Source organism: Entamoeba histolytica, genomic scaffold, assembly GCF_000208925.1.
Source record: "Entamoeba histolytica HM-1:IMSS scf_1104750517729 genomic scaffold, whole genome shotgun sequence".
Lineage (NCBI taxonomy): Eukaryota > Evosea > Mastigamoebida > Endamoebidae > Entamoeba > Entamoeba histolytica.
Window position 1 is genome coordinate 43,437 of NW_001914894.1, and position 24,560 is coordinate 67,996.

General features: G+C 25.3%; 11 protein-coding genes across 11 annotated transcripts, besides 3 other annotated features; 5 read left to right on the forward strand and 6 right to left on the reverse strand.

The window, feature by feature from the left end:
• Window positions 1–13: 13 nt before the first annotated feature.
• On the reverse strand, window positions 14–1,633 carry EHI_093880 (DNA repair protein Rad21, putative; the record flags this gene model as incomplete). Its single annotated transcript, XM_652191.1, has 1 exon — window positions 14–1,633. The coding sequence occupies one exon, from the start codon at window positions 1,631–1,633 to the stop codon at window positions 14–16; it is 1,620 nt and encodes a 539-aa protein (XP_657283.1).
• A 196-nt stretch (window positions 1,634–1,829) lies between these two features.
• Window positions 1,830–5,264, reverse strand: EHI_093890 (uncharacterized protein; the record flags this gene model as incomplete). Its single annotated transcript, XM_652190.1, has 1 exon — window positions 1,830–5,264. The coding sequence occupies one exon, from the start codon at window positions 5,262–5,264 to the stop codon at window positions 1,830–1,832; it is 3,435 nt and encodes a 1,144-aa protein (XP_657282.1).
• Window positions 5,265–6,014: 750 nt separating this feature from the next.
• Window positions 6,015–6,070: a repeat region.
• Window positions 6,071–7,373: 1,303 nt separating this feature from the next.
• Window positions 7,374–7,707: a repeat region.
• Window positions 7,690–7,885: a repeat region.
• A 121-nt stretch (window positions 7,886–8,006) lies between these two features.
• On the reverse strand, window positions 8,007–9,182 carry EHI_093900 (DEAD/DEAH box helicase, putative; the record flags this gene model as incomplete). Its single annotated transcript, XM_652188.1, has 1 exon — window positions 8,007–9,182. The coding sequence occupies one exon, from the start codon at window positions 9,180–9,182 to the stop codon at window positions 8,007–8,009; it is 1,176 nt and encodes a 391-aa protein (XP_657280.1).
• A 459-nt stretch (window positions 9,183–9,641) lies between these two features.
• Window positions 9,642–9,983, forward strand: EHI_093910 (uncharacterized protein; the record flags this gene model as incomplete). Its single annotated transcript, XM_650526.1, has 1 exon — window positions 9,642–9,983. One exon carries the CDS (start codon window positions 9,642–9,644, stop codon window positions 9,981–9,983), a length of 342 nt encoding a protein of 113 aa, XP_655618.1.
• Window positions 9,984–10,626: 643 nt separating this feature from the next.
• EHI_093920 (uncharacterized protein) lies at window positions 10,627–12,349 on the reverse strand. The gene has a single exon (XM_652186.2). It carries the CDS (start codon window positions 12,205–12,207, stop codon window positions 10,774–10,776), a length of 1,434 nt encoding a protein of 477 aa, XP_657278.1. The 5' UTR covers window positions 12,208–12,349; the 3' UTR covers window positions 10,627–10,773.
• A 1,355-nt stretch (window positions 12,350–13,704) lies between these two features.
• Window positions 13,705–16,013, reverse strand: EHI_093930 (Guanylate-binding protein, putative; the record flags this gene model as incomplete). The annotated part of the gene is made up of 2 exons (XM_652185.1): window positions 13,705–15,767; window positions 15,818–16,013. The coding sequence occupies 2 exons, from the start codon at window positions 16,011–16,013 to the stop codon at window positions 13,705–13,707; spliced, it is 2,259 nt and encodes a 752-aa protein (XP_657277.1).
• A 224-nt stretch (window positions 16,014–16,237) lies between these two features.
• Window positions 16,238–16,765, reverse strand: EHI_093940 (uncharacterized protein; the record flags this gene model as incomplete). The annotated part of the gene is made up of 1 exon (XM_652184.1): window positions 16,238–16,765. One exon carries the CDS (start codon window positions 16,763–16,765, stop codon window positions 16,238–16,240), a length of 528 nt encoding a protein of 175 aa, XP_657276.1.
• Window positions 16,766–16,937: 172 nt separating this feature from the next.
• On the forward strand, window positions 16,938–18,275 carry EHI_093950 (glycosyltransferase, putative; the record flags this gene model as incomplete). Its single annotated transcript, XM_652183.1, has 1 exon — window positions 16,938–18,275. The coding sequence occupies one exon, from the start codon at window positions 16,938–16,940 to the stop codon at window positions 18,273–18,275; it is 1,338 nt and encodes a 445-aa protein (XP_657275.1).
• Window positions 18,276–18,391: 116 nt separating this feature from the next.
• On the forward strand, window positions 18,392–21,004 carry EHI_093960 (pre-mRNA splicing factor, putative; the record flags this gene model as incomplete). The annotated part of the gene is made up of 1 exon (XM_652182.1): window positions 18,392–21,004. One exon carries the CDS (start codon window positions 18,392–18,394, stop codon window positions 21,002–21,004), a length of 2,613 nt encoding a protein of 870 aa, XP_657274.1.
• A 146-nt stretch (window positions 21,005–21,150) lies between these two features.
• EHI_093970 (uncharacterized protein) lies at window positions 21,151–22,938 on the forward strand (the record flags this gene model as incomplete). Its single annotated transcript, XM_651464.2, has 1 exon — window positions 21,151–22,938. The coding sequence occupies one exon, from the start codon at window positions 21,151–21,153 to the stop codon at window positions 22,936–22,938; it is 1,788 nt and encodes a 595-aa protein (XP_656556.2).
• Window positions 22,939–23,037: 99 nt separating this feature from the next.
• EHI_093980 (uncharacterized protein) lies at window positions 23,038–23,733 on the forward strand (the record flags this gene model as incomplete). The annotated part of the gene is made up of 1 exon (XM_652180.1): window positions 23,038–23,733. The coding sequence occupies one exon, from the start codon at window positions 23,038–23,040 to the stop codon at window positions 23,731–23,733; it is 696 nt and encodes a 231-aa protein (XP_657272.1).
• Window positions 23,734–24,560: the final 827 nt, after the last annotated feature.

Below are 24,560 nucleotides of genomic sequence, written 5' to 3' on the forward strand. Positions count from 1 at the left end.
TTAATTCACTAAATTATACTTGAGTTTCAACATCTGCCATAAAGGTATCTGTTTGTTTAATAATAATATCGTCATAAGCATCTTGTTGTTGTAAATCAATCACTCCTTGTGTTTTTAAAACTAATAATTCAAAGAAACACCCAACAACAGGTTTTCTTTTTTTTCCTTGAACAAATGCTTTGTATGACATTTCAGTTCTATCTCCCATTGACCTCTTCAAGAAATTATGAATTTTAGCTGATCTTGATGTCCAACTATCAGTAACAATTTTTTGCTTAAATGGCTCTTCAGGAATAGCTACATCCTCATTATATCCTTCATTATTATCAAAGTTTAATGTTGGAATATCATCTTGAATAGGAAGATTTTCATCAGGAATAATGTCACTAACCCTTCTTTTTTCTTCAGAACTTACTTCATCAGACATACCATCTTTATGTTTTAATGGTTTTAATGTTGAAATATGTTCCTGTACTTCCTCTAAATGTTTTTGGGCTTCTTCTTTTTGACTTGCAATATCAACTTCTTTCACAACATCTTTTTCTTGAACTTCATCTTTATTTATCATTTTAATATAATTCTTAATTTTTTCATTTGTAACTTCCCATCTTCCTCGAAGACGTCTTCCTTCTTCTCTCAATTCATTTAAACTTCCAGGAGCTAAATCAAATTCTCTAATAATCTTATCACAATCTTTTTTTGTTTTTTCATATCTCTTAACACTAATTAATGTTGCCTTATCATAAATAATTTTTTTTTCTTTTCTTGTCTTTTTCTTTTTTTCTTTACCTTCATCTTCTTTTGCTTTTTCTTCTCCATTATCTTCAATAAGTGCTTCATTTTCTTGTGGCATTTCAACTGGTATTTCTGGTACATCTTCGTTAATCATTGGTAATGGTGCTTCTGTTTCTTCCATCAAAGAAACTCCTTTCTCACTTATTTCATGAGATGGTTCTTCATTTGATACAGCAGAAATAAGTCCTGCCATAGTAGTATCAATCAATGACTTATCAATAGGTTGAATTAATTCAGATGGTTGAATAGACTCTGGAGCTCTTAACACAGCAGGATCATTTAATAATTCATCTAATGTATTTAATGGAATTTCATCCATTGACCCCATAGTAACTAAATTACCAATATCTTGTTGAAGAGTAATATCCTGAGCATTTGCTGTAAAATTCCCAGTTAAGTCTCTTAAATCATCTGCATTTAACTGTTCATCTAATTGAAGATCCAATGCTAAATTAGCAAAATTTATTCCTTCATTAATACTACTATCCTCAGAAAAATCTCTTTGTCTTGTTGGGATAGTAATTGCTCCATGTGGTGCAACAGCTTTTTCTGCATCAACAGCACCTGGTCTGAATGACAATTTAATCTTTACTAATGCATCGTTACAATCTTGAAGTAAATATTTTACTTTTCTTGAATAAATACGACAAATACCTAACAATAAATGTCCACTAATTCTTAATGCTATTGGAATTTCTGGATTAGCAACAGCATTAACAGCTTCTTTTAAGTCAATAGCAAGAATTTGTTGTTTAGTTAATTTACCTTCCCAATGAGCTGCAATCCAAACCTTAGCAAGTGGACCTTTTTTTGTTAAAACTACTTGTGAATAAAACATATTTCTGTATTTTGACTTTTTAAGTTATTTCTTCAATTTTAGTTCAAAAAGAGAAAAATTAATGATTTTGAAATAATCACGAAAATTAAAAAGGGTTTATTAGGTTTAATAATTTTTTTTCTCAAAACGAAGAAAGTAAAGAAAAATCATTTAAAATGAATTTGATTTAAAAACATTAAGCATTAGAAAATATGTTTTAAACCCATTTAATTGCCCCAATAAATTCAACTTGGAACTTGATTTCTGAAACAAATTTAAAGTCATGTGCATTTGTATAATCTTGTTCTGGATTAGTAATTTTACACATACCATGTTTCAAAATAAAGAAATTATGAGACCCAACAATCAAGTCTTTTGATTTAGAAGAATAAATACATAAACTTTTACTTTCATTATCTTGGAGATAAAATGCTCGTGGTTGAATACCATTAGGATTTAATAATGAAAAAATGAAATGTTTTGGATCTTTTGTTATCACTTCACAATCGTCTATTCCTTTTCCAGGTTTTAATGGAGCATTAGGAACAGCCAATGAATTGAATGTACCAAATATACTACCATCTTTTGTAACAATAATTAGCATTATATTTGGTTTATTACAAATAGCATTATTTAAATGAAGAACTTCAATTCTTCTAAAATTAGAACAACTGTAAATAACTCGTGGAGCAGTTAATCCAGTCCATTGGTGTAGTTGATTATAATATAATCCAATAAATCCACATTTATCTAATTCATGTAAATAAATTTCATTCCAAATAGCTTCATCCATTCTTTTGATATCTGTATAATTTATTTGTAATTCATTTAAAGTATCATGTACATTTTTCATATCTTTTTTACATTTTTCATTTTCATCACATAAATTTCTTACATCATTAACAATACTTCCTTTTTCTACTGTGTCCATTCTTACTCTTAATTCTAATAAATCACTATTAATTCTTTTAATAAATGCTTCATCTAAATTACTTCTTCCATCATTAAATTTAATTTTTTTTAATTCTTCAATAGCATCAGAATTATTAACACAAATAATTCTATCATTATTAACTTTTTCTTCAATTGTTGTTATTTTTGTTTGAATGTTTTCAATATTTTCTTCATATCCTTTTACTTTTCCTCCAATCTTTTTAATATCATCTTTTAATTTATTAAATAATTTCTTTTTATCATCATCATCATTTCCTTCATCTTTTTTACTCTTCTTACTTTCTTTTTTTATATTAGTTTCAATTAGTTCTGTTTTCTTTGTAATAATATCAATATTTGCATCTGTAATTTTAATTTTCTCTTCAAGTTGTTCCATTTTATCAATTTTATTTTGTAATTCTTCAATAGATTCGTTCATAACTTTTTCATTTCTTTTAATATCTTCAATGACTTCTTTTATTTCAGTACTTTCACTACTGGATTCATTTATAATACTTGACATATCATTTGGTTTCTCTTTAATATTTTTTATTTCTTCTTCTAATTCTTTTCTAATTGTTTCAATTTCTAATTTATTTACAAGTACTTCATTCTTATTTTTAATTTCCTTGATATCACTTTCAATACATTCATTTTGCTTCTTTATTTCTTCATTTTCTTTTTGAATACCTTCAATAATTTTTTTATTTTTTTCATTATTTATCTTTACTTCATCAATACTTTTAATTATTTCTTTAATATTGTCTATATTTTGTTTTATTTCTTCTATTTCTTCTTTTTTAACCATTTCATCAATTCTATTTGTAATTCCTTCTATTTTCTTTTCAGTTTCATAAACTTTCTCTTTAAACTCTTCAATTTCTTCTTTTTTTCTTTCTTGTCTTTCAGTTTCTAATGTTTCAATCGTTTGGGTTTTATTAAATTCTTCAAATCGTTCTTGAATATCTTTTTCAATTTTATCATTTCTTTCTTTTAATTCTTCAACTTTCTTATTTAACTTTTCAACACTCTCTTTTATTGTATCAAACTCTTTATTGACACTTTCACTCTCAACTGTTTTATTATCTTCTTTTTCTTGCTTTCCTTTTTCTGTTACATTTTGTTTGTTTTCATTAATCAATTTCTTAATATAATCAATTTCTTGTTTTATTTCTTCTACTTGGTTTTGAGAATTATTTTTCTCTTTATTTTCATTAAATGAGTCTAACTTCTCTTTAATCTCAGTTTCTTTTATCTTTAATTCTTTAACTTCATCATTAATTTCATCTATTGATTTTTTGATGGTATTGATGTCATCACTTCCTTTTAATGCTATAACAGCTAAACTTAACTCTTCAACCTCCTTTTTACTAACACTGTTTTGTTTAATTTCTTCAATACTTTGTTGTATTTGATCAATATCTTTTACCTCAGGAATACTTTCTTTAATTTGAATAACACTTTGACTAACTTCAGTTATTTGCTTTTCTCTTTGTTCTTCAAAAGACCTAACTTTTTCTTCAAGATTTTCAATCTTCTTTTCACAATCTTCCTTTTGACTTTTCTTAATCTTTTCTATTTCTTCATTTATTGTTTCCATATTTTCTAATACATCATTTTGATTTTCATTCTTCGCTACTTTATTTTCAATATCTATAATTCTCTTTTGTAACTTACTTAATTCATGATTTATATCTTCTTCATTATTATTTGATATTATATCTTTCTTTATTTTATCCATTTCTTTTTTAGTAATAAATTCTGACATTTGCTCTTTTAATTCTTTTACCATTTTATTGTCTTTAATTTCCTTCAATTCTTCTTGAATTTTATTAAATTCTGATTGTGACAAATATTTATTAGTAATTTCTTCAAGTTGTTTCATTGAAACAAATTCATTTTGTGTTTTTTCAATTTCTTCAATTTTCTTTTGAGAAAGTTCATTTTGGTGTTTAATTGAATTAATTTCATCATTATAATTGTCTTGTTTAGGGGTTTGTTCAATTTTATTTTCCAATTTTTGAATTCTGTTATTAATATCATTATTATCTTCTATTATATCGTCTACATCTTTTCTCATCTCTTCAATATCTTTTTGTATTCCTCTTTGAACTTTTTCAATAAATCTATTAAGATCTTCAATTTTATTAATTGCTTCTGTAACATTTCCATTTTGAGTAGTTTCTTCTTCTTTTATTTGAATTTCTTTAGTACTAGGTTGAGTAGTAGCAATGCTATTTCTTAAATTTGTTTTATTATTATTACTATTCTCTCTTTTTAAGTCTTTTATTTCTTTTTTTAAATCATCAATATCATCTTCATTGAAGTTCATTCTTTCTTTTAAATCATCGACATCATCCATTAAATCATCAATGTCTTTTTGCATATCACTAATATTTTCATCACTTATCGGTTTTTTATCTTTTTTACAACTTTTTTTAGCATCAAGATCTTTTAGAGTTTCTTCTAATGCTTTCTTCTTCTCTTCAACAGCCTGTAATTTCATTGCATCTATCTCATCTCTAAATGATCGAATCTCTTTTTTTAACGCTTGTGTTCTTTGCATAACAAGAAGGTCAGAAGATTTACTATTTTCATCTAATTGTTCACTCACCCAATCTGTTGTTTTCTTTAATTTTTGCTCCATCTTTTTGTTGGCTTTTTCTAATGAGTCTATACATTGGATTAACTGTTTGACTGTATCTTCCAAATTATCCATAATGTTTTTATTAATTGTATAATTTTTAGTTCTTTTTCAACGAAATAAATTTCTTGGAAGTTTCTGTTGATTTTTTATGGTGGTTTATTTCGAACTTTTATCTACGAACTATTCTTCACTACTTCTTTGCTGACTTATCGGGAGAGAAAGGATAAAAAACTGTTTTTATATTTTCGTGATTTTTTTATTTTTGTATTTTTTCTGTTAAATATAACAAAAAATACAGTTAAAGTTTTATAAAAATAGAATGAATTTTTTATTTATATTTATAGATGGAATTTAAATAACAGAAAATTTTCAATTTATTAAAAAGCAATGAATTGAGGATTTCTATGATTATTCTCTATTGTTCTTTGTTCATCAAAGAAAATATATTCATTTTGTCTTCTTTTTACAACTCTACAGAGTATTTTATAATATTGTACAATCAATATTTAATAACATTCATATTTTTAATAATATTGGCTTTTAATTTCTTTTTTATTGTCAATTTTCAAATCTTTAATTAATCTAACTTTCTTCATTTATTATTCTATTCAATTCAATTTATTATTCAATTTATTTTAACATTTATTACTTCTCTATTTTCTTTATTCTATTCTTTATTTATATTTCTATTCTTCATTTATCTCCATTGGTTTTGTGTTATGAAATGTCAGTCACTATCATTTATTAGACTTATTTTATTCTTTTTGTTAATTACTTATCTTTATCTTTTATTTTATCTAACTTATATTGTTTCATTGAATATTTCCAGTTATTTATTTTCATTATACTTAAATTTAATTCATTTATGGTTGTTATGAATTAATCAACATTGAATTATGTCAATTTTAATTCACCATTTCATTCATTGGAAGATGAACAAAATGTTCATATTCTTCATTGATTTGTTTTTATTCTTTTTTATTTCATTTTCAATCAATAAAGATTGAATCATTTCATTTGAATTACTATAATTCGTTTTGGTGTAAAACGACTTGGCAATTCTTTTCCACAAAGTGCATTTTCAATTCCTTCATATTCAAAGGAATTTTGTTTACACCATGAATACGTTTTATTATTTTCTTTAAAAACAAAAATATCACCATCTCCATATGAAAACAAACAATCATCTGATTGATTATATAAATGAAATGCATATTCTGGTTGATTAATATCAAATTTCTTCATTCCTTCTAATCTTCCATTTGATTCTAATGAAAATACAAATGATTGTGAATCATTTATAAAACAACCAACTTTATCAATTTTCTCATTAACATATCCTCCAAATTTATTTCCTTCTTCATCTTCAATCATAATTATTAGATGTTCTTTATTCATTATTCTTTCTCCAAATACTGTTGTATTATCATTCCAATCATCAATATCTGAATCAAATAGTATATTTCCTACTTTTCTATTTGTCCATTCTTCTATTTGATGAATTTCTTCCATTGTATTCATCCCTCTCATTATACTAAGTCTCTTCTTCCTTTCTAAATAATCACTGTATTGCTTTTCCCATTCTTCTTTATTCTTATTAAATCGTGTTTTAACTTTATTAATTTCTTCTTCTAATTGCCTAATTTTATCTTTCATTATCATTTCTTCCATATGAATGATTTTATCTATTAGTTCATTCTTCGCTTTATTTACTGTTTCTTCATCATCAGTACATTCTTGTATGATTCTTGACATTTTATCTGCTACTGTCTTTATTTTATTTACTGTTTCTTTTCCTTTCTCTATCACTAATTTTCTTCTTCTAACTACTTCATCAATCCTATCAAATATTCCTTCTCCTCTTTTAATTGCTTCTGAATATGTTTCATTATCTTTTATTGTAAATACTTCATTTTTAATACTTCCTAAATAATATTGATAATTCTTAGTAGTATCATCAATTGATTGTTGAATATTTGGAAGTGTTTCTACTACTTCTTTAATTAATTGATTGTTTTTGTTTATTAACTCTTCCATTTTAATTTAATTTGATATTTATAAGTTCAAAATATTGAAGTTTAAATAGTTAATCCACGTTATTAATATCAATAATCATTATTTTTATTACCATTTTATTTTAAACAAATTACTTTTATATTTTTACAATAACTCAATGAATAAATAACAAAGCAATTAATTAAGTGTTAATAGATTTTTCATATATTCTTCCTAGTTTAGCGGAGATTAATCCATTCAATATTTAAAAAAGAGTAATCTTTTTGTTTAACCTATCATTTATGTTTTTCTTGCAAAATGTTAAAATCACTTCTTTGCTTTATTTTTTCCTATTAAGGTTTTTCAAACTTCTTCTGCTTAATTCTTCTTTTTAACCTTTTGTTTATTTTCTGTCTTAATTTTAAACATTTTCTTTTTCCTTTTTTCTTTATTTTATGAATGAGAGAAGAGACTATTTCATTACTATTATATTATTGTGATTGTCTTACCCTCATTTTAGCAAATCCTTATATTACAATCATGTAATATTCTACCATAATATCTTGCTCCACCATTTCCACATTTACCTAATACATTTCTAATTCAAATACACCGTCATAATCAGATAATAACTGGGAGTGTCGATGCTTGAATTGTATTAGTGTTTGTGTGTAGTGTTTTAGATGTGTCATCTTCGATCTTAAAAAGGACTAATAATACAAAAGAAAAAAAAGAAATTCTATTAAAAATAATTTAAAAAAACAAAAAAAAGATGAAAAATTATAAAAATGTTTTTTTTTAACTTTTCAATTTAGAAATTTAAAGGTAATCCATGAAAGTCTTTGGTAATGGAACGATCTTAGTTTCATAAGTCTTTTGGAGTCTATTGATAGTATCCATTTCTTCAGTAGTAATAAAATCAATAGCGACACCTTTTCTTCCGAAACGAGCAGATCTACCAATTCTATGAATATAAGATTCATCAGAAACTGGCATATCAAAGTTAATAACAAGAGATACTTGTTGGACATCAATTCCTCTAGACAACATATCAGTAGTAATAAGAATTCTAGTAGCACCTTGTCTAAATTCATTTAAAACGTTATTTCTTTCTTCCATAGTTAAATCACCATGAGTAATTGAAACAGGATAGTTATGAGCTTGAAGTCTTCTTTGAATCCATTCAACTCTATTCTTTGAGTTACAGAAAATAACTGATTGGTTAACAGAAATGACTTGATAAAGATCAATAAGTGTATCAATTTTATATTCGTCTTTAACAACATCAATATAAAATTGTTTAATACCTTCTAATGTAAGTTCTTCTTTTTTAACTAAAATCTTAACTGGATTTTCCATGAATTTCTTAGAAATATCAAGTGCATCAGCTGGCATAGTAGCTGAGAACATTCCAACTTGGACAGTAGATGGAAGTGATTTAAGAATGGTGTACATTTGGTCTTTAAATCCTTGACTTAACATTTCATCTGCTTCATCAAGAATTAAATATTTAACTGTATTTGGATCAATAGCTTGTCTATCAAGCATATCAAGAACTCTACCTGGAGTACCAACAACAACTTGAACTCCATTTCTTAATGCTTCAATAGTTTCTCTTACTGATGTTCCTCCAATACAAGCAAATGTTTTAATATCAAGATATTGTGATAAATTCTTAACAACTTCTTGTGTTTGAAGAGCAAGTTCTCTTGTTGGTGAAAGAAGAATAGCTTGGCAAACTTTACTGTTGGTATCAATTTGTTGAAGAACACCAATAGAAAAAGCTGCAGTTTTACCAGTTCCGGATTGTGCTTGTGCAATTAAATTTCTTCCTTGCATTAATGGTACAATAGCTCGTTGTTGAATAGCTGATGGTTTTTCAAAACCATATGAATAAATAGATCTAAGTAATTCATCTTTAATTCCCATTGCATCAAAAGATTGAATTGCTTCAACTGTTGATTCAATTTGTTCAGTTGGAATATCACTTGCCATGTTTTGAAGACTTTTAAGATGTGAAGGGTTTTTCTTTGTCTCATTTTAGGGTTTTTTCTTTTTCTTTTTTCATTTATCTTATTTTTATGACTCTTTTCTTAGAGTTTCTTCTCTGCCAAAAAAGGAGGATTGGAATGCTTTTATTAAGAGACTTTTTTCATCTTTAAATCAGTCTTATTGTTTTTGAATAAAACATCAGTAGAAGGTGCTAACGTAATTATTCAACATAACTCCACAACTTGTTCACTTCTTGTAATTGAAATAAAAACAACATCATATGTATGAGTATAGAACAATATTAGAAAGACCAATTAAAGTCATAAAAACAATGACTCTACAATTGGACTGAAAAATAAGAAAAGAAGATAACGTTGTTAAAGTATTTAAAGGAAATGTTTTTTATTTTTTTGAAAAATAAAAAAATAAAAACAAAATCTAAAAAACAAAATAACAAAAAGCATGGCTGATTCATGCATTTTCTGTAAGATTGCACAAAAACAAATTCCATCAACTATTGTTTATGAAGATGATGAAATTTTTGCTTTTAAAGATATTAACCCAATTGCTCCTATTCATATTCTTGTTATTCCTAAACAACACATTGCTTCTTTAAATGAAATAACTGAAGAAAATGAGGCTTTTATTGGTAAAGTTTTGTACAAAGTCTCTTTAATTGGAAAGAAAGAATGTCCTGAAGGATATCGTGTGGTTAATAATATTGGTGAAGATGCTGGTCAAACAGTTAAACATATTCATTTCCATATTCTTGGAGGAAAAAAACTTGCTTGGGATAAATTATAATTTATTTCTCTTTTTTCTTTTGTTTTTGATTTAAAGGAACCAATGTCATTCTTTTGTGCTTTTTCTTATATCCAACTTTTAGTTTTATTTAATAAATAAGAATTGGGTTGTAACTTTATCTTTCTTTGGCTGGTTTTTACTTATTATTTTTTTTTGTAAATTATGTTAAAGATAAAGAAAATGTGTAACAATACAATATAAATATTTAGTATTTCAATTGTGTGGAAGAATTAATTAAGTTTATGTCATTAGTAAATGATAATTATTTACTTATTATAATACTTTATTTTTTTGATTTTAATTATGAAAATGGTTTTAGAGATATAAAATTGTGATACGGAATTATTTATCCTTGAGTGTAATTAATCGTATTTATTATTTTTAATACAAACTACCTTTATATCTTTGAAATAATGATTCATAACATTCAAAAAGAAGAGTGTTGTTTTTTTATATTGTTATTAGTTTCATTTAATACGTTTAATACTTTGATACTTTAAATGCTTGTTTCATAGACAATTTAAATTTATTTGTTATCAGAAATTTCATTAATATCAGTTTAATAAGTAATATAACAACCAAACTAAATGACATCACTTACAATATTGAATTTTACTTAGAACTGTTAGAACAATTTTTGGTGATGAAATAGTATCAAAAAATACAATAAATTCTATACTTTTTTTTAAAACAGACTTTCAAAAATACAAACAATAACTAAAACCATTAGGAAGAATAAAGTTAATTTGTTACCTTAACACTACTTGTAAGTTAGAGATCATTCAATGAATTAGTGTTGAGCACCAGGTTGCATTGGAGGATAACCCATTGGAGGATAACCTTGTGGTGGCATTCCTGGTTGTTGCATTGGAGGATAACCCATTGGAGGCATTCCTGGTTGTTGCATTGGAGGATAGCCTTGTGGTGGCATTCCCATTGGAGGATAACCCATTGGAGGCATTCCTGGTTGTTGCATTGGAGGCATTCCCATTGGAGCAGCAGATGGTTTAAAACCAAGGAATCTAGTAGCATAGGTACAAGTGAAGTCTCTCATTCTCTTAAGTTCAACATATAACATAGCATTCTTTCCTTTAGAAACTTCAAGACTAAACTTTCTTACTTCACCTTCTTTAAGGTCACTTGGAACAATTAACTTACATTTTCCAATTTTGTCATCTTTTCCTGGGTCTTGATCAAATAATTTAAATTTAATTTCACTTCCAACAGTTGCTTTAACTTTGAAAGCCTCCATGAATTTAGGACTTTGATTATTCAAGAAAGTAACAGACTTTCTTTGTTTCTTTGATTTATCAGTCTTAATAATGACATAAGGATCACTCTTTCCAATAATATCTTTATTTTTTAAATGTTCAGCTTTTTCAATGAAAACTTCATATTTATAAACTTGTTGGGGTTTTGGATCATACATTGGTGGAATTTCATTAGGAGCAACGTTATGATAAATTCCTCTCATACATTTAACTTTAACATTAAATGTAGCAAATTTTTTAGAGCTTACTTTAGCATTGATCTCTTCACCATCAAGTAAATCAGGAACACACCATGTTCCAGTTGTCAATAAAACGTCTTTAATTCCAAGAGTTTCTTTGAAGATTAATTCAAATTTAATTTTTTCACCAGTTTTAACCCAACAATAAAAATCTTCTTCATATTTAGCACACCATAATTCTCTAACTTTTTTAGTTTTTTGATGTTCAGTCATAGATGTTTTAAATCCAACTCTAACATTATAATTATTATTATTAAGTGCTTCTTGTGGAATAACACATGGATATAAATAAACACATGGAATTGAAATTTTTAATAATACTTTAGTATCTCTTCGAACTGGTTGATATTGAAGAGGAATTCCACCTGAAATACATTTAATTGAAATGTACAATAATCCCTTTTCATCAATTTTAAGAATTTCATAAATTGTATCACCATTAATAAGTTGTGGAATACAATATTTTACTTTTCCAAGTTTATCATCTTTACCAATTTTATCATGATCATATAATTTAAATTGAATTTCTTCTTTTGGACTTACTTGGAAGTTAAATGTTTCATTCCAATCTGGATTTAATGATGGTTTTGCAATTTTGGTTTTTTCTTTCTTTTTTCCAACTTTTACTTTTACATATCCATCAGATGTACCAGTTATATCTGCAGCTTTAATGTTACGAGCTCCAATGATAGTAAGTTGAATATTCATTGACATATCCCTTGTTTATATTCGTACATTTAATTTTAGGTTTTTAAATACCTCTGCCAACTCATATGCTTTATTTTTAGTGCTTTGCTCCTGTTAGTCTTAGAACTCCTTATTCTTTGTCTTTTTTTTTTTTACTAAAAAATTATAATTTTATCTTTTTTTATTTTCAGTTCTCATGAACTGAAAATTTTGTATTAATTTCTCTTTTTTTTATGTAAAAAGTCTAAATAAAATTATTATTTTAATAAAAAGATGTATTTGGATTTTAATAATCAGGATTTTTAAATGGTTGAAAAATTCAAAAAATAGAAGCAAAAGTATGTTGATTGAAAGAGGAATTTGATATGAAAATTTTTTGAACCAAAAAATAGATTTTTTTAAAATAATAATGACTAATTAACCATGTAAAATTTGTGGATGAAATGAGGAATTTTTTTTATGAAACAGGAGAAAAAATTAGGTTTATAAAACAACACAGACACTAAAAACGTAAGGGGTATTTAAGTTGTAAGTTTTTAATAATATAAAAAGAATAAAAGAATATGTAATAATAAAAAAGACACACTAAAAACTACATACAAAATAAAAATGAGTAATAACAATAATTGACAAATAACAAATATTTATTTCTAGTATATTGTTATTTAATTATAATTTGAAATTAGGAATAAAACAGGTAATTGTTATTAGAATATAATTAAATATTTAAAATGAAATGACATTTTACTTTATGATAATAACTTTTTTATTAATTTTTTTTGATATATTTCTTTTCATTTACATACATTTTCTTTCTTTAACAAAAGAAATTTTTTGATATAATTCTTTCTTCTTCAAAAAAAGATATTGAAATTTAATGGTAATAATAAATATAACTAATTCTTTATAACTTACGAAAATTATTTCATGTTTTAGTAAAATAATTAATGTTCTTTCTTATAAGATATAATATTATGATTTTATACATATTCAGTATAAAAATATATTTATAAAATCATACCAAGGAATATTGAAATAACAATCATATTTAAATAACCTTATTAGTGATTAGTTTAAAAAGTCAGGATATTATTCTATTAGAATGTATCATAAAATTTAAGAATATAATTTTATTCTCATCTTTATTTATATTTTTTGGTTTATTTAGTTTAATTTTCAAGTAAAAAATTTTTATTGGAATTGGAATAAATGTGGAAGTTGGAATTAAGAAGTTAATTTTGATTAAACCATAATAAAAATGATGGGAAATTTATTTCTAATAATTTTGCAAAAAGGCAATTTGAGTTATTTACAAACAAAGAACAAATTAAAATAAATTATAATACTCTTTACTTAAAATATTATAAACCATCTGAATGAATTTTTTTTCTCTTAGAAAGAAATTAGTAAAACAACCACATTAAATATTTTAATAAATTACTTCATAAATTTCTATTTGATGAAAAAAAAAACAACAACAAGAGTAAAAGAATTTTATTTATTATATTAGAAATTTAATGAAAGTCACATAAAAAATTTGTAGAACAAAGTTGCAATAACTGAGAAAATAAGAATAATTACTGTTGTAAATTTAAGTGTTGCATTTTTAATTTCAGTTTTATATTCATCTAAAATGAAATTTTCAACAACTTTATTACGAGTTTTTAAATCAGGAATTGAGTTAGCAACAGCATCAGAATATAATTTTTTATATTCATTTTTTAAAGACCATGGATTAAAAAATGAATGATTTTCTTTTTTTATTTGTTTTCTAATTCTATCAAAATCATGAAGAGTTATTTGAACAAACATTTCAGAATTTTGTTGGTCTAAACATTTCTTTTTTGAATTAATAAATAATTGTAATTCATTAAAAATAGTTGTATAAGTTTCATCATTAATAAATTTCTTACAATTAAAATTCATTTTAAGTAAAATATTTTTTTCAATTTTAATAATAATTTCATTAAGTTGACTATCAATTAATGGCATTTTAATTGTATTTATTTGTTCAATAAATTCATTCATTCTTTCATTTTTTTCATTTTGTAAAAATTGAACTAATTCTTTAAGATTTTTTTTAACTGTTTCTTCTTTTAAATTTATTAATTGATTTTCAATTTTATTTCTAATAATTGAAACTTCTTCCCAGTCATTAAATTTAGTAGTGTCTTTATCAAAAAATAATAATGATTGATGAATTCTTTGATTAAGTTCATTAATAAGTTTATTATTTGGCATTAATTCAGTTTGAGTAGAGAATAAATTAATAATTTTTAATGCTATAGAATTTAATACTTCATTTAAAATGATTTTATTTTTATTAAATACTTCTTGAAATAGTTCTACTTTTATTCCTTCATCTATTTTTGTTGAATGAAATTTATTAAAAATATTATCCATTCGTTGTTTATATTGCTTCTTTAATTGACTAATTATTATACTTAATTCTTTTTGATTTAATGGCATATTATTTGCGTTAATTAATTTTATTAATTCATTTTTATTCTTTTGTGCCTCTTCTTTAATATACTTTTGAATCTTTTCATCATTTATTTCTTTCATTTCTTTAATTGGTTTTGAAATATCTATTTCAATATCTTGTAAAACATTTTCTGTTAAATCTTTTATTCCAAATAACATTTTTTCAGCAATTCTTTTACAATTTTGTTTAATAATTTCAATTTTAGTATTAATCTCTTCTTCAGTAAATACTATATTTTGTTCATTAATTTTATCTGTATTATTTTTGGCATAATCTAAAACTGATTCTTTTACTGATAATTTTAATGATTTAATATATCCATTCCATACACTTGGAATTGCTGGAAATAAATTTTTATTTGCTGCATGTACATAAAAATTAATAGTACTACAAAATTGTCGTGCTGATATTCCCACTCCTTTAATTACTTCTTGTATAGATCTTCTTAATATTTGAAGATCATTTAAAAATTCTTCATTTAAACATTGAATTTTTAATTCTTTTAAATTGTCTTTATTTACATGAGGAAGGAATAATGTAAATGCTTTCATCTTTTCAAATAATTTCTGAAGCCTAATAGACTCATTTTCTGTATTCTTTTCTGATGTTGCCTTACCAAATTCTTTTCTTTGACTTGCTTCTAACAATGAAAAGAACCAACTTTCTGTCCTTTCATCTAAGGCATAATCCCGAACAACCCAAAATAATGGTGGAAATGAAACAAATGATTTAGTGAGATTTCCACTATTTTGTAATTCACTTTTTAAAGCAAATAATTGTGCCCTTCGTGATAATAATTCAAGATAATCTAATTGTTGTTGATCAATAGTACGAATAGTGTTATAAATCATTAAGTTACTAGATAATGCAGCTATACTATATATCATTGCATCATATGACTCTGTTGAATTTGCAAGACCACTTGAAAGACCTTCAGTATCTAAATAAATAATTCCTTCTTTCTCTGAAATAAATATTTGAATCCCTTGTGTAGTTGGTTTATTACTATTAACCACAGGAAAAATGTCTGTAATATTTGTTAGTGCATTTAATAAAAATGATTTACCAGAGTGATATGGACCAATAACAGATATCACTTTCCCTATATGATGAGTTATTAAAAACGATTAAAAACAATGTAATTATCCAAACAATTTATTTGACTGGACAATAACTCACAAGCAGTTTGATTATAAATTAATTTATCATGATTTACATTAGGATATACTAAAGTAGTAGGTTTAATTTGATGACTTAATTTAATACCATTATTACAATGAATTTTTCCATTTATACTATAAATGAAAAATAAGAAAAGAATAATGAATTGCATTACTTTAGGCATCATTCTTTATTCTTTTTTTTAGTTCAGTTTTAGGATTGACTTAAAAATAATATTAACTAAATATGTGTATTTCCAAATTGAAATTCAATTAAGTCTTGGTAAAAATTACTCAGAGTAACAAAGAAAAACCATTTGAACACATTTAATTTTCAATTCCCTGGAAATTCAGAAAGAAAATGACTGAAAATAATAAATACTATATACATTAATAAAATTAACTATATATATTAATAAAATAAAAACAAACTAAAGAAACACGTGACTAAAATACTAAGGAAGTGTTGTTGGAGGAAAGAATGTTTAGGTATTGGAATATTATGTTTTGTTCCAACAACAAAACCTCTAGTAATATTTACAGTACTACGATGAGAAATAGTAAATGTTGGAGAATTTGAACGAAGTATAGTAAAAGTGTATTCAGTTACATTACCACAAACAATCATAATAGATTTACCAACTAAAGTATTCTTAAAATTTACAAATCTAATAGCCGTGACAAACTGATTGGATATTGTAGTTATATTAACAAATAAGTTGTTGAAATTAATTTTATAAAATTGAGAAAAACAAGGTGGTGGTTTATTAAACTTTCCAATATAAAAATCTTCATTTGCTACTTCATGTATTGTTAAATAATAATACGTTGATTTCAATGGATCACTCACTGTCCATGTTCCATCAAATAAAACATTAAGTGTTTTTGTTAGTGGAAGACTTCTACATATTGAAATGAAGGTTATAAGAAGAAGTATCATTTCAATAAATTTCCTTTTTCTTTTCTTTTTTTGTTATTTTTTATTTTTTATCTACTTTTATAAATATTTTTTCTGTATTATCCATTAATTTTAAATAAAATAATGAATATTAAAGTAATTTGTTAAAAAAAAATAATAATAAAAAAAAAAATTAAAACTAAAAAGAAATAAAATGGTTGTGTTACTTACTTTCTGTATTCTTTTACCAATTATTATCTTAATTTTATTAATTTTAAGATTTAAATACCAAAAAAAGAGGACTATAGCTTTCTTCCATCCTAATTGTTCTGCTGGAGGAGGAGGAGAAATGGTACTATGGGTTATAATTAAAGTTCTTCTTCAATCATTCCCTAATTATTCTATTGTTATCTTTACTGCTGATACATCTCCAAAAGATAAGATATTAGAAAAAGTAAAGTCAACATTTGGTTTTGATTTCTTAGACTGTAACATTAAGTTCTATCAAATCAAACATAGTTATTCTTTAGTTATAAAAAAATATCCCTTTTTAACTTTATTCTTTCAAGCAATTGGTTCAATGATTTGTTGTTTTGATGCATTAATTAAATGCAATGCAGAATATTTCTTTGACACTACAGGATGTGCATTTACTTATCCATTTGCATGGTTAGCAGGTGCAAAGATTATGACTTATACTCATTATCCTACTATATCAACTGATATGCTTAATGTAGTTCAAAAGAGAGAAGTTAGTATTAACAATACAAATACAATTGCACGTAGTTCAATACTTTCAACTATGAAAGTCTTTTATTATAAAATATTTGCTTACCTTTATTACTTAGTTGGAAATTTAGCTTCTTTAGTCTTTGTTAATGGAACTTGGACTAAAAACCATATTTCTCAATTATGGAAAATTCAACCTCACTTACTCTATCCTCCATGTGATATTAATGTATCTAATCTAAATGAAAAAAATTCATCTTGTCATCTTATCATTTCTATAGGACAATTTAGACCTGAAAAAAGACATTTAGTGCAAATAGAAGCTATCAATATTTTAGTACAAGAACATCCTGAAATTAAAAATAAAATAAAATTCGTAGTTATTGGTGGAGCTCGTGATGCAGAAGACCTTAAACGTAAAGAAGAAGTTATTAAAACAATTGAAAAAGACAAATTAACTGACATTATTACAGTGCCTGAAAGTACTTCATATGAACAAAAAATTGAATATCTAAAGAATGCTGAGATTGGTCTTCACACTATGGTTAATGAACATTTTGGTATTTGTGTGGTAGAGTATATGGGATTTGGAGTTATTCCTGTTGCTCATAAAAGTGCTGGACCAGAATTAGATATTGTTGATGATCAATGTGGTTATCTTGCAACAACACCTAAAGAATATGCAGATGCTATTTTCAAGATTATAAATGATCCAGAAAAGACTGCTCAAATGAGACAAGCCGCAATTCAAAAAGCTAAAAAGTTTTCAGTCTCGGCTTTTGAAAAACAGTGTGAAAAAGAATTACTTGAATTTTTGAAATAACACAATTTATTTGTTTTCTTAATATTTTAATATATTTCATTGTTATTATTTAAAACAAATAATTCTTTATTACAACGATAAACACAATCTCAAAAAGAAAAGAATAATTTTTAACAATGAAGCCACAAGGAAAATATGATTTTTTAAATATGGAAGGACCTAAAGGTTATATTGCTGGTTCGTTAAGAGAAGACACAGGTTTTATTACTCAAAATGATATTGGTCCAGCTAGGACATTAATGGTTGGTGAAGGAAATTTTGATGATGAACCTGAAGAAGAAAATGGTGTTAATGATGAAATTGCTGAAAAGACATATGAGATTGTAGAAAAGAGAATGGAAGAACGAAGAAAAAAAAGAAAAGAAATAAGAGAAAAGAAAGAACAGGAAGAATATGAAAAAAAACATCCAACTATTTCTCAACAATTTGCAGATATCAAGGATGAAATAAAGAAAATGAGTCTTGAAGATTGGATGAAAATTCCTGAGGCAACAGGAAGAAGAAATCAGAAAGTCCAAAATGAGTTTTTAGAAGGTAGACATATGCCATTACCTGATACTGTGATTGTATCTAATTATAATCTTAATCAAATTAAAGGAACAATTATTCCTACTCAAACAGATCTCATTCAATTAGGAAATACTAGAAAAAAAACATTACAATTAAGTCTTGACGGATCAAAAACTTCTATAAGTTCAGTTGATGTTAATGGATATCTTACAGAATTAGGACAAAATCAAGAATTAACAGAAAATGATGTTACACAAATTAAACAATATAAATTTTTATTTAAATCAATGAGAACAACAAAACCTCAATTAGCTGTTGGATGGATTCAATCAGCATTGATAGAAGAAAGTTTAGGTCATCTTTCTGCAGCAAGAAAACTTATTATGGAAGGAACTCAAAAATGTCCAAATAGTGATGAAATTTGGTTACAAGCAATTAGACTTCATCCTATAGAAGTAAGAAGTGATATTTGTGCAAGTGCAATAGCTGTGCTTCCAAAGAAACCATCGTTATGGCTTGAAGCAATTGAACTTGAAAAAAATATTATTGAAAAAAGAAAAATTGCACATAAAGGATTAGAATTTGTAAGCAATTCAATTGAATTATGGAAGAAAACTATTGAATTAGAAGATGGAGAAATACAAAAACAAACAATGAAACAAGCTGTTGAAACTTTACCACAATGTGTTGAACTATGGATTATCTTTGCTGAAAAAGAGAGTTATGAAAATAGTAAAAAGATTTTAAATCAAAGTCTTAAAATTCTTCCCAAAGAACCTCTTATTTGGATTGCTGCAGCAAGGATAGAAGAAATAAAAGGACATAATCCCGAAAAAGCAATTGGTATTATTAAAAAAGCATTAAAATATTTTGATAAAGAAAATCTTTCTATTGAAAAAAATATTTGGATTGATGAAGGAGTAAAATATATTAATGAAGCAAAAGCTACATTAAAAGGAATTATTGAATATATAATCGATTATAAAGAAAAGGATTTAATTTCTTTTTGGAAACATATAGAACAAACATATTCAAATGATGAAATTACTAAAATGATTTATCAACATGCAGTACAAGTACAACCTCAAAATGATGAATTATGGATGGAACTCATTCGTGTATGTGGGAATGATGAAAAAGAAATTGAAGTTGTATTTCAACATGCTATTGATGTAATTGACAGTGAAGAAATATGGAAAAAATTTGTTGAATGGTGTATGAAAAGAACACCTTCTATTGCACAGTCTTTATTACAAAAGATAATTAATAAAGGCAAAGGAGGTGAGAGTGTATGGCTTGGAATAATTGATCTAGAACTAAATCAAAATCATTTATTAGAAGCATTTAATTATGTTCAACAAGGAATAAAAATTTGTAAGTCTATAAGACTTATTAAAAAAGGAATTAAAATTGCTTTGTCATTAAAAGATGAAGAAAAAGAAAATGAAATGATTCTTTCTGGTGATTCTATTGATCCTCAAAATGTTGGATTAATCTTATTTAAGATAAAAAGAGAAATAAGAAAACAAAATTTTATTAACGCAAGAAAAATCTATGAAAATGCTTTAAAATTAAATGAAACATCTGTAAAGTTATGGGATGCAGCTGCTCAATGTGAACTTCATCAACCTGGATCTTTCTCTGTTAGCAAAGCCAGAACAATTTATGAGAGAGGAAAGAACAAAAATCCTACGAGTCAAGACTTGTGGATTTCCTTAATTCATTTTGAAAGAGAAAATGGAAACAAAAAAGTTTCAGATTCATATTTATCAGAGGGAATAAAAGTATGCAAATCTAATGGAAAATTATGGAAAGAAATTATCCAAACATCTCCAATTAATAAAAAGAAAACTACTTGTTCTGATGCATTAAGAGCTTTTGAAGGAAGAGACAAAGATGTTGATTATGCCAATGTTGTATTTGCTGTTGCAGAGTTTCTTTATAATAGTGGTAAAAAAGAAAAAGCAGAAGAATGGTTTAGAAAGGTCATTTTTATTGATCCAAATTATGGAGATGCATGGATTTGGATTTACAAAATTATTTATGAGAAAAAAGGAAAAATAACAGACTTTGAAATGAAGAAAAAAGATTGTATTGAAAAGTGTAGTTTATGTGAACATAAAAAAGGATTAATATGGTCTCAAGTCAAACGAAGAAATGAATGTTGTCAATATTCTATTGAAGAGATACTTGAGAAAGGGAGATTAGCTATAAATTAGATAAATATATTAAAATTATTGTGATAAATGATATTCATTGGTTTGAATAAAAAAAGAAAAGAAAAGAATGTGAAAAGAAAAATTCCAAGAGAAAGGAAAAAGAATCTCATCTTGAAAATTTTCATGAGAACTAAATAATTTGATTAATGGAAACTGGTCTTCTTGGTCATGCTGAACAAAAAGCACCAACCTCATTACAAAAATGTATATTGGGGTTAGTTGCATTACTAATTATTTTCCAAGCATTTGTACTTATTTTTATATTTACTTCTGGATATGTCACACTTGATAATTATAAACTATCTGCACAAAACATAATGGATAAAGCCGTTCAAGATGTCGATGAGGGATTAACTCAACCTACATTACCAACATCATTTGTTACACCTTACCAACTCCCACGATATTGTCAATATAATAGAGGAACATGTTGGGCATTAGCTACCATTGGTCTTTTGGAACAATCATATAGAGATAATGGTATTAGAAAAGGATTTCTTAAAGAAAATGAATATCTTAGACTATCACCTCAAGCATATGCTATTGATGTTTTAAATCAATGTGCTTTACACCCAGAAGCTTGTCCAGGCAAACTAGGAATTAATAATTCAACAGAAGGAGGATATGTAGAATGGTTATATGCATTCACTGATTTATATGACAAAGTTATTCCAGAAAGTGCTTGTCCATATGCACAAGAAAATGAAGGTCAATGGGAATGTGTTGATAAAGAAAAGAAACAAGCAAGTAATCCAATAAAATTCAATGTTACTAGTATAACTACTAAAAGAAATATTTATGATGTTAAAAAATTATTAGTTGACACAAATAAACCTGTTGCATTTGATTCATCATTAATCATTGGACAATATGCTATCCCAACTGCTGGACATGAAATGTTAAGAGCATTTGTAAAGAATGTAGACAATTGTCCAAATAGTAATAATGAAGAATGTATGTATCTTGAACAACATGAAATGAATCCAGATGGAGAATTCTTTATTGAAGATACAAAAGCTGCTAGTGAAGGAGGACATGCAATGAATATTGTTGGATATAATGATCATTTTGTTAATAAAGATGGAACTAAAGGAGCATTTATTGTAAGAAATTCATGGTTAGAGGCTGTTTATGATTATGACGCTAATCAATGGATTTTCCCAGAAGAAAAGCAAAGAAAGAAATTTAATGTTAAAGCAAATAAACTCCCACCACCAACACCTAGAAATTATTATAGAGGATCTCATTCATCAAAATATATAATGCAAGAAATTTCAGAATGGGACGAACGTATTTTATGTCCAAATCCAAATAATATTCAAAATTGGGATTCATGTGTCAATTTGGCTGTTGGACCTACTAAACAAGGAGTTAGACAAAATATTCCAGATTCATCAGCATGTTTCAATCAAACGTTTATGATGGAATATGCTAAGAATTATCGTAGACCAATGGAATTTAGATGTTTGAATCAATTTACAAGTGAATTATGTAGTGAAGAAGATTTAGATGGATCAAGATTCTTCTTGACACATAAATCACAATCTATTCACAATCCTAATTTGGTTAATTTCTGTATGTTAAGAGTAAATAAAACTGATATCACTCAACAAAAAGAATTTTGTGCTAATGATGTTCCATTTGATTATGTTGAATTCTTATTTATGCCAGCAAGAGAATATATGGATTTATTACAAAATAATGAAGATTATTGTGGATTCCATATTTGGCCTTATAGTTACATCGAAAGAAATCAAAAATACAGAGGATTCTTTGATGTAATTCATTTTGACATCACCTGGGATGATCGTTCTTATTTAGCTAATAAAGAAAAAGGATTTGATTATCAGTACATTGACTCATCTACAAAGGACCAAACTGATTTCCCTAAATTCATTGGACCAGAACCTTATCAAAAGAGATTCACTGAATGAATTATTTTTTAATATTTCATAATTTTTTTTTTGAAGTCATTTAGATTTAAAAGAAAAATAAAAAAAAACTAAAATAATCTAATAATAAATAGTTTAGGTATGAATAATCCTATCAAAACACTAGGTAAAGCTTATATTGGACATTTGAATGAACAAACTGATAAGTATAAACATTACATTGAGTTTGATGAATGGAGATATTATTTTGATGTAACTGTTCATTCAGTCATTGAACATATTATTATGGTATTATTTCCTTTGTTATTTCCTACTCCATGGAAACCAAAGTGTATTAAAAGTGATGTAAATGAATTTTTCTTACCATCTTCTTATCAAAGATATGCTACTGAATTATATACACCATTAGTTAGTGGATTTACATTTGTTATATTTGTTGGATTATGGCAAGGAATTACAAATCAATTTTCTCCTGAACATTTAGGTACATTAGTATTAGTTTTACTTATATTTATTAATTTTCAAGCATTAATAATTCATTTAACAATTCAAATAGGTTTTGAAATTGATTGTGATTTCCGTGACTTTTTATTTGTTATTGGGATGTCTATCATTCCCATATTCACATCAATGCTTTTATCATTCTTTTTATTTCATATAGTTTCTTTTATTATCTCTTTGATTATTTTCTTTAATTACTTTATTTTTTCTATTCGTTGGTATTGTGGTCGTTATTTACTTGACCCAACAAGTAATGGTTCTTCTCTTCAAAATTCATTCTTCATAATATCGTTAATTCAAACATCAATATCATATTTCCTTTATTTATTAATATAATTCAATCATCCTTTGTATTTGGTTTGTTAAAACCATTATTATTCAGATGGTTTTGGTATAACACATTGTTTATAAATAAATTTTTAATTCTAGAATATTTTCAAGAATGAGTATTTGATGAAACATTTATAATAAATTTTAACTCGTAAAAGTGTATTATAAATCTAATAGAATTTATTGTTTATCTTTTTGTTTTAATATGATTTTAAAATACTTTAATTTTAATTTTTATTTGGTTTTTTTTGGTTTATTTTAAATCAATAATTTTTTTAGATTGATTTAACAATCATGATAATTCCGAATTAACAGCTTCATTAAATTTTTTATATTTTCATTTTCCTATTCTTTTATATTTTTATCTCTGGTTAAAAGAATATTTATTTAAAACATAATATAAATATTCAATTATAAAACGAGACAAAACACTTACTAAGTTAAAAAAATTGAAGGTATTGATTATTCTTTTTTAAAGATTTATTTGATATATGGGTATATATTAATATTTTATTTAAGAATAAACTTTCTAGGTTTGTATAAAGAGAATATATAAGTAGGATGTAAAACATTAAACATTATTTTTTAAAGAAGAAAATTATAGAAGTTTAGTAAAATCTCTCTGTTTTTATTATAATATATTTATGAATAGGAAATATTGGTTTAAGTTACATTTTACCCATAGACGTCACAAAAAAATTAGGTTACAATGTTTACACTATTATTTCTTATTGAATATTTGTTAAGAATCGTAGTTGAATTTTAAAATAATGAGAATCTCTTTATTAGAAGATTAAATTTGAAAGAGTGATGTGGGATTAAATAGTATAAAA

What these genes read in the sequence shown, in the direction of transcription:
- EHI_093920 (XM_652186.2), bottom strand. Translation starts at nt 12,207, where the DNA reads ATGTCAATGAATATTCAACTTACTATCATTGGAGCTCGTAACATTAAA.